Below are 19,862 nucleotides of genomic sequence, written 5' to 3'. Positions count from 1 at the left end.
TCATTTAGGGTTGCCATTTTAAAGAAGGGTAGCTATATTTCTGAAGTTATTTTTTTCCACTGTAGTTTGCGTGAACAGCCTCATTATATAGATACAAGGACTTACAAAAAACCAAAAAGCAAATGATTTACTCAGGGCTATAGGGTCCATGGTAGGCCTGTAACTAAAGCTCAGTTTTGTTTTCTATCTTTGTAATTTAATCTATACCAAGTAATATTTCCTGTATGGATAACTTTGGTCCATTAACCTAAAGATAATTTATGAAAAACTCTGCTATTCTCTCACTTTGTAATTCTGCTGGTATTTTCTTCATTGTAATAAAAAAGAAATCATGCTATAGTAACTAATTCTTGACCACACCCTTTCTTTCCCCTTCAGAAAAATTGGAAGCTCTACCACCCACCCCAGGACAGCTGAGATATGGTAATGGTTCTATAATTGTTAAATATTTGTGCATCTGTCTTTTGGACTTGAAATAACTGTGTTACTCATTAATAGTACAGAAATCATTCCAGATAGAGTGGATTATCCTATTTATTATGCTGAAGCAAAAAGTTTGTAAACTTGGTTTAAGACATATTACAGTATTATGGAATTTCTAAGATTGTTAACCATATCTATTATTGTTTAAATATTGTTACCATCTAGAGATAGAATTATAGTAGAGGTTTTCTTAATTCCCAAGAAGAAGGGTATGTTTAGTTTGGATTTAAGTTGGGTAGTTTCAGAACTAGAATTTCTAGGCTATTTTCTTTGGTGGAGAAAATACTCTGATTTGTTGTTTGTAATAAGGAGGAAAGTAAAGTTCATTTTAAACCACGAGGAAGAAGAGCTTTACAATGCTGCTGGTGTGCTTTCTTTATTACGATTGGAATAAATATTCAAGGGCTAACACCAAAGTAATGTAAAATAGTTTGGGATCTTACTATAAAGACAATGGAAGAAGAGAATTATTTAGCGGTGCGGTGAATTTGAATAGGTTATAAGTTAAAGCTAAATATTAGATGTGATTTGCTAACAACTACTGAGTTAGAGAATAATATTTCCCAAAGGAAACTGAAGAAATTGGTAGGATATCATTACATGCTGGAGAGCAAACTTATATAATTAAAATGTAGTAGCCAGTTCTTTTTAATAGTTCTTTTTACTCTCAGAGGTAGAATATAATTTGTATTAGAAATAAGTAACTTTTCCGAGGTATCAAAACAGTTTAAGAATTCTTTAAGACGTTTCTTTCCCAGGTAATCTTTTTTTATTCTTCTAGCTTGGATTCATACAATCAATATCCATAGCACTGTATAATGCTATTACCATTTTGGGGGTCATATTGAAATTACCTGCTTATATGGCTGTGTTATCATACCCAAACTTCTTGAGGGCTGGTAACCAAGTATCTTTGTATCTCAAGTGCCCTGTGGAGTGTCCAGTACATGTTTATTTGACTTTCTGAAACTTATAATTTTCCTTTGGAATGAAAATAAATTTTTATTTACAGGACACATTTACTTAGGTCTAAACGTCAAAGCATAATATATTTTATAGTTCCAGGTAATTATTATAGCAGTGTAGCAACATGCCTTGGTTTTATGACCAGGTTTTTACTAAGATAGCAATTAGTCTAATCTTAAACTTAGTTTAATAACCTTGACACCTAATTTTAAGATATTTATAACTAGCCAGTTTTAGAGATGCCATCAAATTAACCCTAAAATGTTTAGTAATCCCAAAGGTTTCATAGCTACTTTGCCATATTTACATTTCAAAGATGATTGAGATGTCTGGAGAATCTTCTCTCCAGATATACATTTAAGTAGCTCTCTTTTCACTGTAAATGTTTCATATGGTGAATTTTTAAAATTTCATTATATTCTTTTGACATGTCAAATTTGTAATATGTTTTTGAAATTCTGTATGTGTTTTAGAAGCTGATTATTATAAAATTTTGAATGTCTGGTCATTAAGCAGCTGGATCTAGGCAAAAAGTCAAAGAACTAAGTCTAGACTCTTTACTTAAAAAATCCCATTTCATTAATGTGCCACTTGATTTTTATCACCTTTCATAGCTTTTAAAACAATATGCTTAAAAAAAAAAACAATATGCTTTATAATTTAAAAGATGCTGCTTTTTACCTGGGACATTCTTATATGATTACGAGAAGAACTCTGAAATGACCTAGGATATATACTATTTTCCCCCTTGATCTTAGTCTTCAACAGTGCTTGTGGGTAGAAATGTTTCTTGTTTTACTGCTTATTAGCCTTCCCTGATTGGTGTAAAGTGGTATCAAATTTTCATAACTTCTGGATTATATTTTAATTATACTTTTTGTGGACTTAACTGCATGAAAAGGAAAAAGATCTAAAGGCACTGAACACATATATAACGAATTGGTTTAAGGGACTATTTTTTGGATGTGGTATAAAACTCAGAGCCTTGATGTTTATTTTTAAAAAGTCCTCAGTTGAATGGATGTTGACTATACCTTGGCAAATTTATAGAATAACTAGAATAAAGTCTTAACTATCCCCAGCTTTTAATCTGTTTCACAGTCTTCCTTCAATTCTCTTAATCTGGAATTCTCTTCCTTTCCAAATTAGTTGTCCTCAACTTATTTAACTAATGTTTATTGACCATCTACTGTGCACTAGGCATTCTGCAATGTGCTGAAGATGTAAATAGGAAAAAAAATGAAGCTAAATATATTTTTTAAATAGGTATTAGTTCTTCCTAGTTACACTTCTGTTTTCTCAGGTCATTCAGATTATGTACTAGATAAATAGGGTGAGATGTGCCTTTGGTAGGAAGAGATCAAGTTACATTTTCATTTAATTGAAATATTGTTTGTTTTAGTTGGTGAAAGCTATCAGGGATACTGATGTGTTGGGGGGGAAAGAGGACTTTGAACACAGATGTCTAAGACAGATGAGATCATCACATTTTCCTAACATTTGTTTAAAAAATTGTTTAATGAGTATAAGTGCAGATAGCTTCCCTGATATTTGATTCAGAACACTTTTTATTATTTCTAATATGGAGATCAATTTTATGGTATCAGTAGTTAGGTCTAAGAGAGAAAAAGATTGATGTCAATAGTAATTTAACAGGTAAAACATGGTACTTGTGTATTTATTTGTTCTGTCATTAACTGTATGTAATTTGTACATGTGTGCGTTGCCAATAAGGAAATACAAAAGCCTAACGCAATTAATTTTACATGTTATGTGTTTTTTATTTTGTTTTTTCCCCAGTATATCTTCCACCAAGTATATAAACAGAGGAGAAGCAGAATCTTTTGTCTATGGGGAATGGAAAGCAAATTCCAAAACTTAAATCTATTTATGAGAGTTTAATCATATAGTCTGTTTTTGTCATTTTAAAATTATAGAAATCTTAAAACATATTTTTCTGTTTTTGATGTTTTTCAGTATTCATCCACAATGCGATACCTTTCATAGGGTTTGGCTTTTTGGATAATGCAATTATGATTGTTGCAGTAAGTTCTTTCAACCCTTCTATTTTGAGTTAATAAAGAAATTAATGTGGTCTAAATTTTCCTAATAATTTACATATTGTAGCTATAAAGTTTTAATTAATATCATAATGAACAAGGCTATTTTTAACTATATTTCAGGTTAATTAGACTGTAGCTCAATTTTTAAGGCATCATATCTATTAATCATCAAGACTTTTGGTAAAGCATTGACAATAATAAACAAATATTTATTGGGTCTGTATTATTCTGTTCTAGTTTCAACATTCTTACTAAAGAATAAAGTATGTAAAATTTTCTAATGTTCTTTAATTGTATCAGCAGTTCTCATCATGTGTATGTTATTAATTAGTTCCTTGTCCAGTTTTCCCATACAAAAATGTTTTAAAGGGTGCTTGGATATACAGTCTATCCATTTAACCCAAAGATGATTTAAGTTTCAATTCAGAATACTGTGAATAATAAACCCTCCAGTCTTTGTTCCATCGTAGTGTTAAAAAGTTCTCCTTCGCTGAAGTCATTTTAATTTAAGGTTGTTTCTTACAAGTATTGTTTAGTCTCAGGGATGGCTGATTTATCTTTCTTACTCTTCTGTGACACTTTTTGTCACTAGATACCAATATTGGATCCAGATTATAAAGTCATGATGAAAATGCAGGTCTTCTGAAACTGCCCAGTGCTCTATCCACTTCTCTTCAGTGACTCAAACTTTTAAAAAGTTCTGTAAATTCTAGGTGTTTTGTAGGAGACCGCTCAAAAACGAAATGGAATGATTTTAGGATTATTGAATGTGAGGGAAATATATTTGAGAGATGCCAGGGGTTTTTTTGTTGTTGTTGTTTGTTTTTGTTTTTTGTTTCAGTGTTTTGGAGGTCACATGTACTATAGATGGATATAAATAGAATATTTGGTTTCAAAATAGGGATAAAAGTATAATTTACATTGTATGGATTATAAAATTTGCTTAAAGAATATCTAAAATTGGTTCATTCAAGAATGGTTTTCTTTGGTATGTAGTCTCACCTTATGTCCAGATTGATAAGGTGGGATCAGATACCCAGAAAGTCTAGACATTCAGCTGGTTGAGGAAACACAGGGTTCACACATCAGGAAGGTATCTTGCTCCTTAAGCAGTCACAGAAGATACTGTAGCATGCACATAATTTGAAGGTGATAAGCACCCACTGGATACATAATTCTTTAGCAAAGTAGTCCGGTAAGAGACTCTAAAATATAATTTCAAAATGCTAGTTTTTTTGACTGATTATGACATTTTCCTATTATGTATATAAGAATCAAGTTGGCTATTTTATATATCTGTGAATATGAGAAACTTATTCAACCATACCACACTACCTTTTCTGAAATTACTAAAACCTTGAGTTGGTTAGATTATTTAAATAGTTAATGTAAATAAAATCTAATTGTAATGAAAACCCCACTATGATGAATTTAGAAGCTATAGTTTAAGGTCTGATGTGTTCTTGAATAGATTATCTGAATTAAAGCTTCTCTGTTTCAGTTTTACACTCAATATTTTAGATTCTCTTTATTGACAGCTGGTACCTCTCATTCTACCATCTTAATAATCATTTTTTTTTTCATCTCAGTTGGGCAGACCTTAGATATTCAAATGATGAAAGACTGTCCTTGCTACAGGGAAGTGTTGAGATGATATATTTTGCATAAAGAGGGGTGCAGGGAGATTTTGAAGAGATATCAGAATAGGGAAACTGGGTAGTTTCTTAGATCTTGAATAAGACCTTCACAGTATGGTCTTATATTTCTTTGAAATAAATATCTAAAGTAACAGATATCTGTGTTTAAATACAGATACCAACAAGTCAAAACAAATAGAATGACCACATTCTAAAGTCAAATTACTGTAATGTTCCTATTTTGTATTACTCAGGCCTGTGTCTCATTATTAGTGTAACTGAGAGTGGACTATTTTTCCAGGCCTGAGATGGTTGACTCTAATTCAGTAATATTTGTTTTTCTGGTTTACATTGAAATCCAGTTTCAGGAACGTATCACCCGTTTTTTATTTATATAGTACTGAAATAAATAATTAAACTACTGGCTTAAACCTGATTAAGAGTAATAGGTATGGCAAAAATATTATCCTGTGATAATTGCAAAATAATTCAAGAACAGTTAAATTTTCCAAAGAGGCTTTTTAATAGACTGCTAAGACTAAAATCCATAAATAATATAACTGTAGGATCTATGAAAAGGGAAATAAGTGAACATTATTATCTTAAGAATGTTTTTCACCTTTTTTTTTTAAAAAAACAAAACAAAACACTGATTGCCTCCAAACATTGTAGGATAGCTATGACTGAAGATAGTAAGTCAAGAAGATATTTTATTCTTCTTTTCTATCATGCCATTTGATGTTTTTCCTGTTAGGTATACTCTCTTAACTGCTACCTAGTTGTAGTCATGTAAACAAATTCCTATATAACTTCTCATAGTAGGTTTGACCTTTATTCTTGGCTGCTGTTGATACTAAGCTTTTGATTTCATAGTTTTTTATTATATTTTTATATTATTGGGATTGCTTTTTATAACTTATATTTTAGTGGGTTTTGGGGGGATTATTTTTCTTACAATTTAATTAGGATAGAGTTGATTAAAATTCTAGCATAGATTAATCATATTAAGGCGATGAACCAAGTATAACTTTAAGACAACTAGTATTAGGTTTATTTATAATTTCTACCTCACCTGTTAACATGAAATTTGATGTAACTGTGGGAAAAAGGAAGGGAGTGGATAGTCCATTGCCTTCAAACCGCCCTTGACTTTATGTGAGGCTTTTCATGCTGTTTGAAGGATCTTCACGTTTCATAAATTCAACCAAATGATTAAGCACTTAAATGCTTTATAAATACATGTATTGGCAAACAGATTTTTTTGGGGTCATTTCTAATGATTCATTGCTGTTAAAGATCCTGTATTTATTTTTTTATACACTATAACTGTCAAGTGCTTCTCTTCTGTAGTAATGCTCCTGACTTTTTGGGTTCCATATATAAAGCTACTTCTTCATAACTGTTTTCTTCTTCAGAAATCTGTTTCTTTGGGTATCTTTACAACCTTGTAACTTTAAGTGCCTGGGAGACTTTTGTACATCACGCTGTTTGGTCCATACTCTACAAGAATTATATTTTAAAGGAGTGGAATCAACAGGCCTAGGGGAAAGAAAATTGAGGAAATTAAACTTAGCTTCTTTTCAATTTTATAAATAATTGAGTAATACAATATTTCTGTGTTACCAGATAGGACATTCTTTTTTTTTTCCTCCACAAATATCGTTGAAATTTGTAGGGCATTCTTTTTTTTTCTCCATAAGTACTATTGAGGTTTTTTTTTAAGTTTTAGAAATTTTCAAGCATCAGTATTCAAGAGAGCTTTTGAAAGTTAAGTCCACTTATGACAGAATTGTGTAAGGATTAGAACTGAATTAGCACAATAGATGGTAGGATTTCTTCTTTATTCTATGTAATAATCCATTAGAATGGTTTAATCTTCTTCACTTCAGTTCCTTCTCTTTAAAGTAGAAGGAAAAATACGAGCCCCTCTTTTCTTTAGAGAAATGAGATAGACATAGAAAATCTTAAACTCTCAATAAATTCAGTGGAAATACAGTGGAACCTCATTTTTGCTGTAGGTCTATTGTATTAAATGCTATTGTTGCTTATAAATGAATCATACAGTCTCATTACTTAATGGTTAAAGAACTAAGTGTTTTAAGGATAATTTTTGAAGTCTGATTTTTTGGGTCTCTAGAAACTGTTTTTGTCTGTCTTTTAAATCTTTTATAGGGTAAATATCAATAGTATAGTTGTATCATTCAGAATTTAAAATATAGGTGAGTTGGTTGTCTTTGTGTTCAAAAGCATTAAAACAACTTTCTGTGGTAAGAAAATATAAATTCTAGATTATTAATCATGAATTATATTGCTATGTGTGTTGCTATTTTTTATTTTTATGAAAGCCTAATTTTAATAAATAAAATATTGATGTTATTTCTGCATGACTGCATATATTGGGTTGGCCAAAAAGTTCATTTGGGTTTTTCCATAACCTCTTATGGAAAAATCTGAATGAACTTTTTGGTCAACCCAATATTTAATAATTAAGTGAATTGCTGTAGTATATGTGTATATTTATGCATATTATATATATATAATTTTGCTGTGATAACATATTGATTATTTTACCTCTTTTTATTAATGTTTTGCTATTCTTTGATAGTCACTTCAGTTTTAATTTTTAAGATTAATTTCTTTGTAATCATTTTTCAGGGAACCCATATTGAGTTATCTATTGGAATTATTTTGGGAATTTCAACTATGGCAGGTATTTAATAATAGTAATGTTATTATTCCATTGTATATTTATGAAACATTTTAGTAGGTTAGGTTTAGAAGAGGATACTTTATTTGAATGAGTTTATTCACTGAGATGTCTCTTAGTTTATCTACGTAATCCTATTCCTCTACTTTTTAATTTCGTATATGTAGCATATATTTTTCTGAGAAAGTTTAGGTACTTTAAGTTAGTTAATGGGTAACAATAATCTACTAGATTGACTATATTAAAATTTTTTTTCTCTTAATTCAGTGTTACCCTAAAACCTTCCTACTCTTTTTCTCTATCAAATTATTTATTTTCAAGTTGGGTAGAAAAGTCAAGGAAGGAAATACAAGATTGAAAATCTAATTTGGTTCTGTCTCCTTCTTTCCCCCCAAATACCACTGTACTCTTCATGATGGTGACGTTTGGGAATGATTCTGTGTTGTTTTATTCTATGGAACACGTGAAGTAGATGAGTTAGTGAAAGAGACATTTCCTCTCCTTGATTTTCTTGAATGTCATAGCTGTACATATAGCTTTACTCTTTAACTTTCAAGTATTCAAATTCCCTTAAATATTATCTGAAAGTTAAACTACAAAATATTGTACAGGTGTTTTAATACTGAAACCAAAATGGAAACTGGCTGCCACATTAGAAAAAACCTACTACTTGATGGAGGTAGAATACTATAATCTCAGAAATATTGTGTTCTATTTTGGAGATCTCAAGATTCAGAGCTGTCAGATGAACTAATTTGGATATTGTCATTGTAGTTTAGAAATGTGATAACTCTTCCAGACCAGTGCTTTATTGATTTTTCTGACTTCTATGTAATAATTCACTTGTCCATTTTTCATTTTTTTAGCTGCTGCTTTGGGAAACCTTGTGTCAGATTTAGCTGGTCTTGGGTAAGTTCATTCATTTATTCATTTGGGCATGTGTGTACTTGCTCTCTTTCTCTTCTCCATTCTCCTTTAATTGAGAAGGATTTTAAAAAGGGACATTTATTTTTGCATGTGTGTTTTATAACTAAATTTTTAACTTTAATGTTTCTAAATCAATAGCACTAAATCTTTAAATCTTTGGTGTGCATCAAATATAGATGTCTCGCTCACATCCCAGTCATGCAGAATTAGTGTCTCTGGGGATGGGACCCTGACATTTGTGTTTAATAATCTTCTCAAGCAATTGTGATATGTGCAAAATTTTTTCTAAAACTACCATAAGGTAAGTTGAATTTTCATTTACTGAAGTGTTTATATGTATTTTATAAACATTTCCAAGGGTGAGACAGGACTAAAAGTAAGAACCCCTATCACTATTTCACCCCCACCCTCCTCCCACTAAACCCAAAGATAAGAAATATGGCTCAAATGTGAGGATACTGTCTGGGCATGTTTTCTAGAGAGAGGAATTTTCAGAGAATAATGGCCAAAACATACAGGGACTCGGCTAGTTTTTGCTCTTTTTATTCCATGTAGTAGGAATGATGAAACAAACTGAGGATGCCTATTTGGAAAAGGCCAGCTTTCTCTCTTTCTGTTTTTACATTCTCTCTTCTAAGCGGCAGATGGCCTGGGCTGCTTCCTGAGCTTGGGGAAGCCTGGGAAGTATAAATTAGACTAAGTTGGCATTAATTTTTGTGATAAACATATTTTCTCTTGCTCAGTCTTTGGTTCTGTTTCTTCCTTTTTTGGTTCATTAGAATGGTAAGTTTTGAGATTTGGATCTGGGTCTAGTAGAGGTCTACTTAGCCCTATAATCTGGAGGAAAGCAGCTTTATATATGACCTAACTCTATATATTAGACTTCTGCACTGGAGTTTGGGGCCAAAGCTAATGTTAAAAACACAGTTTCTTTGTTCTGGGCCGAAGCAAAAATTTTATATTCCTGGAATTCCTGACATAAACCTATAATGATATTACCCCTTAAACATTCTATTTCCCAGTTTCCAACATTAAGGTTAATAATGATAATATTATATAGCTACTGTGATAGCTTTCTATATTTAATAGAATGAAATGATCTAATAGATCTCTAAGACCATTTGGTTTTAGATTGTATCATTAAACAATTATTTTTTTATTAGACATAAAGATTTGTTGGGAGTCTTATATTTAAGAACTACTTCTCTGCCTTTTAAAAATAGCATTAGGTAACAAATACCACATTTTATCAATCTTAGTTGCACAGGTTTTTAGAACTTAACATATCTGACATTGGGATCTATCTTATAATTGATGGTATGCATAGTTTAATTGGCAATTTTTTTTCTTTCTTACAGTTCTTAAAGTAAGATTGTATCCAATAAGCAATGGCAACTTAGAATTGATAAATACTTGAAATTGCCCTGAAAATTGTAGGCTGTTTTTCTTAGTATATCAATCTGATAAATTTTGGAAATTTTTGTTTTCTGATGATAGTTATTAACTTATATGTTAAAGTGCTTTGCTTTGAATTTGGAATAAATGTATAAATTATAAGTGTTGTAAAAATTTTTATATACCTTGAATTGTTCTTTTTAAGGTAATGGTAGAGAATAATTACTCTAAGTTAATTAATTTACCTGTATATTAAATATGTCAGTCTGAAAAATTTTAAACCAAATATATTTATACACAATGAAGATGAAAGTTGTAAAAGAATGTTTATACCATTTCTAGAGTGCCAATTACAGGTATAGAATTATCTTATCTTTGTAGTAATTAGTTTTTCCTATGTGAGGACATTGTGTTTCTCTTTAAAAACTTATATTCTGTCCTCTTGTATTTTTAAAGACTTGCAGGCTACGTTGAAGCTTTGGCTTCCAGGTTAGGCCTATCAATTCCTGATCTCACACCAAAGCAAGTTGACATGTGGCAAACACGTGTTAGTACACATTTGGTGAGTACTTTATATGGCTAATGACGGTGAATTTGGGTAGCCAGAGCAAGACACTGTATTCAGTCCCTTGAGAAATTTGAGACTAAAATTGATTTGAGTGGAATTTTTAACAGAAACTGTCCAAGCCTTGGCAGGTTCAGAAAAGCAGTAATTTTTTATTGACTATTTTTGTAGGTATACTTGATTTTTGAAAAATTCTTTATATGATTCAGTTACTGTTGAGGAGTATCAGTTATGTGCTGAGACTGAAGGACATAAAATGAGTAATAGACTATAGTTCTTTTTAAGGATTGTGTAGGTAAGGAACCAGACATATTAAATAAATTATAATTTAGTGTGACATATTCGGTAATAGAATTATGCACCTGATATAGCAGAAGCACCAGGAAAAGAATTAACTCTTTGTGGAGAGAAATTTCTTTTGGTGTGGAGATTTCTTGGTGAGTATTAGATCTAAGCTTATTTTGAAATTATTGATGAGACATTTGCTAGGTGAATGAGAGAATTCCAAGTATATTGACTAACAAGTAGAAAAGCATGATGACTAACTGGAAGTTCCTAGTGGAGAGAGACAGACTGCATCTGCTTGGACCCTGTCTGTCTCCCTGGTACCTAGCACAGAGTTTGGTATTTTGTAGATTCTCAGTAAATGTCTGTATGAAGACATAAAACTTAATTCAAAAGTGTATAACCTTAATAGTCATCATAGGAATGCATCATTTAAAAATCATTTATAAAAATTAAAAAAAATTTTAATGTAGGTGAGATCGCAGAAAAATTGTGTGTACGTATACATATAAATATATTGCAGTGGGTATACAGATATTTGCAGTTTTGTCTAGAATAGATAGCATGGCAGTATCCTATGGTTATGCACAAATATTCATATTATTTGATTTTTAAATAAATCATTGAGGAAGAACTATACACAGATGTGTTTATTGTTCTGTCATTTGCAATGGTGAAAAAGTAGCAATGATTTTTAATGGTAAGGAGATCTTGAATTCCCTGGTGGTACAGTGGTTAGGACTCAGTGCTTCCATTGCATGGGGCCTGGGTTCAATCTCTGCTCAGGGAACAAGGGTCCCACAAGCCACGCGTTGTGGCCGGGAGAAAAAAAAAAAAGAGCTTTATGTAGATTATAGGCCCATCAATTCAGTGGAATTTAGAAGTTTTTTTGTTAAGTTTATGAAACAGTTTGGAAAGGAGTTTATTATAACATGTGTGACTGTGGGGGGGGAAGGAATAAGGCAGAAAACAAAGCTATGTTTACATAATGATTAGACCTACATATAATTAGGTGTACATGAGGATAAATATTGAAAAGGAATATATACAAAGGGCAGCAAATCCAAATATATTGAGAGTACTTGGTGAGATATTTCCTTTCTTCCTATCTCTGACGTTTTTAAAAAGTGTTTTTCTACTTGAACACTTCTTTAATGTTAATTTATTTTTTAAAATAAATTTATTTATTTATTTTTGGCTGCATTGGGTCTTCATTGCTGTGCGTGGGTTTTCTCTAGTTGCGGTGAGCGGGGACTACTCTTTGTTGCAGTGCGCGGCCTTCTCATTGCAGTGGCTTCTCTTGTTGCGGAGCACGGGCTCTAGGTGTGCGGGCTTCAGTAGTTGTGGCATGCGGGCTCAGTAGTTGGCGCATGGGCTTAGTTGCTCCGCAGCATGTGGGATCTTCTCGGACCAGAGCTTGAACCCGTGTCCCCTGCATTGGCAGGTGGATTCTTAACCACTGCACCACCAGGGAAGCCCCTCTAATGTTATTTCTATGGCAATTTGAAAAAAAATTTTTTTTCCTTGTTGCTTTGAACTTTACATATTATTTGTTCTAGAACCTTTTGTACATTATTATTATATTTAAGTTACTATGATCAAAAGAAATACAGTCACAGTTGAATTTTTTAGTACATAGTAATTTTTAATTTTTATCAGATACTTAAGCAAGGATTCCTCTTACAGGGGTAAATTAACTGTCAAAAAATCTTTTCTTTTGTTTCCATAGGGCAAAGCTGTTGGGGTGACTATTGGCTGCATTCTAGGAATGTTTCCTTTGATTTTCTTTGGAGGAGGTGAAGATGATGAAAAACTGGAAAAGAAAAATTAACTCTCTTAGGATACCTATAAAAAGATGTAAACTAATGTACCTCAATTATTAAATATGCTGTCACAACATTTAGGAATTAAGACAGTAACAGTGCATAGATATGGGATCAACTAATTCAGCATGTATTATGGAAAACACTAACTTATTGTGGCTTGGTTTTCTTGGGACATCTTTTTAAAAAAAATTTTGTGTAAATTGTTGAAATGCTTTTTCATCAATGGCAGTCAACATTTTACCTTTTCTTTTTCTTTCTTTATATACCAAAATATCATTTAAGTATCAGTCACTGATGTGCTGTGCTGACTTGGGGTTTGCCTATTTGTTACTTACCACGTGTACATGCATGAACGCATTTTCTGTTGTTGTTCCCTTATAGTTACAATTCAACCTTAAGATTTTTTCCAAATTACTTAAGATGTTTAACATCAGTTAAAGATTTTTTTTACTCTTTTTGGCAACATCAATTTTGTACTGTTTCACAGTAAACATTTACAATCATAATTTCAGTCATTTAAAAAAACCTCTCTCATCTATTCAAAATGGACAGAGACTTTAAGTATTTTAAGTACCTATCACTCATTTTAATTTTCAGACCTTATTGTCTCAAGAGCCGGAGATTAATCAGGATGAACAATTATGTGGTCTCCCTACTACATAAAACCATATATATTAACAAGTGTATTATTTTGAATTGTTTTTTTTACCAATTTAATTTCTCAGTTTTGAATAATTACATAGTGATTTCTGACTCCTAAGGGAAAGTCATTATTTTAGAGTATTTTGGGTTTTTTTGTTGTTGTTGTTGTTGTTGCGGTACATGGGCCTCTCACTGTTGTGGCCTCTCCTGTTGCGGAGCACGGGCTCCGGACGCACAGGCTCAGCGGCCATGGCTCACAGGCCCAGCCGCTCCGCAGCATGTGGGATCTTCCCGGACCCGGGCAAGAACCCGTGTCCCCCTCATCGGCAGGCGGACTCCCAACCACTGCGCCACCAGGGAAACCCATTTTAGAGTATTTTTAATGGGGATTGTGGAATTAATGTGTGAACTAAGGGGTTTGACATGACACTTGGAAAATTAAGAGGCTAAAAAAATTTTTTTTCACGTTAGTATAAAATGGAAACTGTCAAGAAGGTTTATGGTATGAGTGGTGAAGTTGAGGTGATATTTGTAAGGTTAATAAAATACAAATAATACTGTTTGGGAAGGCTTTTCCCCCCACAAATGTCTTCTCATCTGAATTGAATGAGTTTGAGTACTCATAATTTTGACATTGTTATATCTTCTTTAGCAGATTTTATTTCTGGATAACTTCTTTTGAGGTGAAAAATAAATATTTTATATTTTGCTTTTTGCTATATATAGCCTAGTGGTCAAAAGACATATGAGGAGAAATTCTTGCTCCCTTTTTTGGTCCCTTTTCTTTTTTTGTGGTGTTTAAATCATATTTTAGAGTGAAGTTACTTATGTCCAGTCTTGTGTATCTGATTTAGGCATAGATAGGATTCATATCTATACTTGTGAATCATAAATTTTAATTTTATGGACCTTAAAGTTTGTTAGCATGTGGTCTGTTACACAGGCTAAAAAATTACTCTTAATTGTAAGAGTTGATGAACACATCATGGAGGAGAAAAACAGAAATTAAAGTTACTATTTGGGCCACTGAAATTATTTTTATTTTGCTAAATAGATGCAAAAGCAGGGAAACTTAAAGATGGCTCTATTTACAGCTACCTTATTTTTAAAGTTTTATTTGCACATATTTACTTTGAGGTTTTATTTTCAGAGGAGCTGTTTTTTCTCCCAAGGCAATTTGTCATAAATTCTCTTCTGTGTACTTCAAAATGATTTTAGTGGTATCCTTTAATCATAGATTTTTGAGGGAAAAAATAAATCATAGAAAATAAAAATAAATATATAACATTCTTATTATGTACAAATACTATGACAGTCTCATTTGATCAAATTAGAATTATAAAACTTAACGTTTTAAATAGAACTGTGGTTTGTATCTTCCACATAATACCACAGACACACCAAAATTTTTTTTTATTATTTCAGATGATAGGATTAGAGTGATTATTTAAAAAAAAAATTTTTTTTTTTTTTGGTAAATGTTTAGGTGTTTTTGTCCCTAACTGTAATGCCAGTCCTTTCTGTTCTCTAAAAACATATTTTATTGTGGTGCTTAAATTTTCTTTTTATTAATTAAATCCCATATCCAGAAACTTTGCCTGTGAGTTTAGAAAGGGCTTTTGATTAGTGCTTTCATTTTTTTTGCTCGTGAAAATAACCCAGTCCTACAGAATCTTTTTAGCTGAGCGTCTGTAGAATTATTTAAAATGTCAAAATATGGAATATATAACCTTCATATTGAAAAGTATTTTAATCTATGGACACAATAAAAATTTGCATCATTCAGGTAATTAGTTAAAAAAAAAATGGAGCCCTTTTGTCCTTAACCTAAGGTACACATTTTTTTCAAGATCTTATTTTATATACTAGTATGGTGCTTTGCACAAAGTGACTTCTGAAAAATGGTTCCCTTTAAGATAATGACTTCATATAATCATTGTTTCATATTACTTGTCACGAGGAATTTTATTTCAGATTGAAACTGGAATTCTTATTTCTCATATTAGCTATTTCTTTTTTGGGAGCAACTATAACTGGTTAAATGCAACGTGAGCTGTGTCAGTACTCTTCATTTGAAATTCATATTGTCTGTGTATTATGATTTATTGACTTGTTTATGCATGTAAATTAGGTGCATTTTGTTGGCACTGTATGTTAAATGGTGACCAATGTTTTTACAAAGGAATCGAACAAAGAAAAATACATTTTAAGAAATTTTGGAATGTGGTTTTGATTTTGAAATTTGATTTTCTTCTTAATCTCAGAAAACCCTGGTTATTCTGTAGCTTAAAAGAAACAGGATTAATAAATGCAGATTTGTTACAGGGTTGTAGCAATGACACTGAGACAGTAAAATGGAACTATTTACCATTTCCCTGAAGTCCACACTTGAGATACAACATTACACATTATGAGAGAAGGATGATTCCCATATTGAGATAATTTGATCTTTAATAGGATGTCAAAAAAGCTTTAGATAGAGAGATTGGCGAAAATTACACTGATGGGTATTTATTTACAGCAGAGATATCCAAGCCTTCTATATAATAACACCTCATTTACTTTACTCTGTTTTTCCAGAAGATGAATTTTGAAGGTAATGAAAGTTTATCTTTTACACCAAAAGTTCAGATAAACCATTTTGAAGTAAATCTTCCTAATTTTAGAATTATATTTTCTTGCCATCTTACGAGTGTATTAAATGTAATATAATGTAATCTTTTTCTTAGTGGCTAAGTGTCATCTTTATGGACATTGTTATTGTGCTGTAATGCAGTACCTTGGGAATCTGGTTTTTATAGTTTTTCATTTTCCTTCCATTTTTTTGCTGCTGTCACTTCTGGCAATTGCTCTCTCTCTCTTTAATTTTCTGCTTCTTTAATTTGCTGCTTCTTAGAAGCTAGATAGTCAGTCTTACCATAAATTATTTGGGAAATATTAGAAAACAATCTGTGGAGCCTGAGTGAGATGATGATGTTGTCAATGGTGATGATGATGGTAAATGTAATGTTAGCTCCCTTTTATTAAGTACTTGTTTGTTGCTATGCACTGTAGTATTTTACATACATAATCACATTTAATCACTGTAATAACAATGTTAAGTTGGTGCTGTTATCATCCCTATTTCGTATCAGGTGAATTGAGACATGGAAAGGTTAGTTTGCCCAGGGTGTTACTATTCGTAAGTGGACTAGAGTCTGTCTGGTTTTGTCCAAGTGTGAAGTCTGTGTTCTGAACTACTTACTATGCAGTCGGGACATCAGTTGCATGGACTCCGTAATGTCTGTTCTCTGTTCAGGTTCCTTTCTGCCTCTATATTTATGGAGTTATTTTCTCACTTACAACTTAAGGGAATTGTACTCAAAATCTCCAAGTCCATTTAACAACTCCTGTGTTTTTGGTTGCATATTATGTACTAGGAACTGTTCAAGGCTCTGAATGAACAGCCAGAACATCTGTATTCTCATGAAGGTTATTCTGTGGGGGGCATGAGTTGGGGAGGAGAATATAGGAAAGCAAATGTACACTTGAATAGTGGTGATAAGTTCTGCAGAGATAAATGAAACAAGGCGGGTAGAAAGTACCAGTGGTCATATGTGGGGGCTTATTTTTATACAGGGTGGTCAGGGAAGACCTGAAAGAAGTGAAAACATACACAACACAGATATCTGGGAAGAGAAGGTATCACACTACATTCTAGGAAGTTGGTGTTAAGAAAATCCCCACCATATGAAATATATTTCAGTTTGGAATGCATTGTAAGATTTTTTTTTTTAACTGAAGTATAGTTGATTTACAACGTTTTGTTATTTTCAGGTGTACAGCACAGTGATTCAGTTTTATATATTTTTTTCAGATTCTTTTCCCTTATAGTTTATTATAAAATATTGAGTGTAGTTCTCTGTGCTATACAGTAGGTCCTTGTTGGTTATCTATTTTATATATAGTAGTGTGTTTATGTTAATCCCAAACTCCTAATTTATCCCTCCCTGCCTCCTTTCCACTTTGGTAACCATAAGTTTGTTTTCTACGTCTGTGGGTCTGTTTGTTTTGTATATAAGTTCATCTGTATCTTTTTTTAGATTCCACATATAAGCCATATCATATGCTACTTGTCTGGCTTACTTCACTTAGTATGCTAATCTCTAGGTGCATCCATATTGCTGCAGATGGCATTATTTCATTCTTTTTTATGGCTGAGTAGTATCCCATTGTAGAAATATACCACGTCTTCTTTATTCATTCGTCTGTTGATAGACAATTGGTTGTTTCCATGTCCTGGCTATTGTAAATAGTGCTGCAATGAATATTGGGGTGCATGTATCTTTTCGAATTATGGTTCTCTCCGGATATATGCCCAGGAGTGGGATTGCATGTAAGAAGTTTTCTTGTTTGTTTTGATTATTCATGTTTTCTGAATTAAGCCTAAATATTAATATTAAGATTAATACCCCTGCATATTACAGTAGTAAACGGAAATGACTCAGAAGCATGGGGAAGCTATCCTAGAATTCATAAAGTCAGTGGATAACCAACCGATCAGCAAATAATTTAGGGTTTTGTTGTGTGCTCATAATGAAACCTTACTAACAGATCACTTGTTTTTACCAAAGGAATGAATGTTATTGACATATGGGTTGTAACACTGAAATTAGTTTCTCTCCTCTAACATTTAGAAATGATGTAGTAATTAAAGCAGGAACTTGTAACATTTTAATTTTGAAGCTTCCGAACTTTCAGGATCTATTGATCTTATACTGACAGCCGTATGAAGCACATGGTGTTTTGTATTGGTATTTATATGAAATTTTATAATGTCATACATAGGTTAATGCTATTGATAAGTTTATGAATGAAAGAAATTTCAGCAATTTTTTATTGACTTTTAAAGATTAAAAAGATGGAGTAAGCATATGGTAGATTATATAATTTCTCCACAACTACAAGTCAAACCTTTGTTTAAATGAGTAAACTGTGAGAATGGTGACTGAAGAGTTAAACTCAAAGGAACTACTTTCAGGGGGAGATGGGGGAACCCTCAAAAACTGTACTATAAAGGAATTTTCTGTGAGAACTGTGAAATTCAGTAAAGATTTGGTATCTGCTAATAATATGAAGGCTATACATTTATATAGTGCTTTACCACTTATAAAATATTTATGCAGATGCAAGATATAAGCGGAGTTTAACAGAGGTAGTTGAGGCAAAGAAAGCTGTTAGGCACCTTAATTAAAATTAAGATTTTTCCTTTTGCATATCAACCTCCCCTCCCCCACCATTCTTGCTCTGCAGTGTCGATTCTGCAGTGTGTCTGTATCTGTCTCCTTTATGTCTCAAATGTATTTTTTCTCTTCCCTATTTTCTCTTCTTTTCCTCAACCTCAGACTGATGGAAACGGAAAGTGCAGTTTTTAGAATGTATTTTATGTCCCACACTGTTACTTTAAAAGCATATAAATCAAACATTTTCTTCCCCACCCCTACTTGGGAGAACAAGAACAAATCTCAATTTAGTTCATTCTTTAATTGTTAACAGCTTTAACTGTTCTTTCTTCCATACCGACTCAGGTAGAGAGCCCACATTTCATAAGAGGAAAAAGATCTGACTAGTTGTGCTTTAAATGTCAGTGCCCCAGAGGATGGGATCTCATCTGTCTTGCTTACATCTCTATACTTAATGCTCCGTACAGTGCCTGACACACGGTACATGTACAATAGAGATTTGTTTAAAGAGTGAATCACTACCCACATCACTGTGCTCTTCCCTCTAGATATTTGAATTCTGGCTTGACTCCCAACCCATTCTGTATCAGGACTGTATAAAAACTGTATCACTTCCTATGTCACATTCTGTATCACTTCTGAACTTCACACATTTTGCTTCAAGTTGATTGGTTTGTGGTTTGTCTTCTACCCATGAACTCCCTAAAAAAATCAGGAGCCTTCAGACCACACTTCTATACTTTGAGAACCACTGCCCTGAACTTTTCTAGTTAGTTTAGATTAGGTTTAGCTATAAGTAACAGACCCCCAAAATAACAGCAGCCGAAATGAGATGGAAATTTATTTCTCTTATATAAAGTTATTGTGGCATGTTTCCCAGGGTGAGTGTAAAGGTTATGCTCCACAAATTAGAGACCCAGATTCACATCCTCCTGCTTCATCATGTGTAGCTTTTATACACAAAGTCACTTCATGATCTAAAGTGGCCGCTTCAGCCCCAGCTATCATATCCATACTCTACCCAGGAGGAAGGAACTAAAAAGAAAGGTGAAGGGCTTAACCAACTTTTAAGTTACCACATGACTCATCTACTTATCTATCAAACCTCTATTACATGAACATACTAAGCTGAAAGAGATACTTG

The 19,862-nt window shown here is 32.4% G+C and overlaps 1 protein-coding gene across 2 annotated transcripts in view; it reads left to right on the top strand.

Annotated features, from left to right (window-relative positions):
* Positions 1–18,607, top strand: part of TMEM65 (transmembrane protein 65) — a 49,610-nt gene extending 31,003 nt beyond the window's left edge. For both annotated transcript variants that reach the window (XM_060127376.1, XM_060127377.1), the window contains 6 exons: positions 379–423; positions 3,427–3,494; positions 7,805–7,859; positions 8,723–8,765; positions 10,635–10,740; positions 12,758–18,607. In XM_060127376.1, the coding sequence (XP_059983359.1) occupies positions 379–423; positions 3,427–3,494; positions 7,805–7,859; positions 8,723–8,765; positions 10,635–10,740; positions 12,758–12,859 (419 nt within the window). In that variant the 3' untranslated portion in view covers positions 12,860–18,607. The remainder of the gene's footprint in view (positions 1–378; positions 424–3,426; positions 3,495–7,804; positions 7,860–8,722; positions 8,766–10,634; positions 10,741–12,757) is intronic.
* The last annotated feature ends 1,255 nt before the right edge of the window (positions 18,608–19,862 follow it).

This window comes from Lagenorhynchus albirostris, chromosome 17 (assembly GCF_949774975.1).
Source record: "Lagenorhynchus albirostris chromosome 17, mLagAlb1.1, whole genome shotgun sequence".
Classification (NCBI taxonomy): Eukaryota; Metazoa; Chordata; class Mammalia; order Artiodactyla; family Delphinidae; genus Lagenorhynchus; species Lagenorhynchus albirostris.
This window is presented reverse-complemented; position numbering and strand designations above follow the sequence as displayed.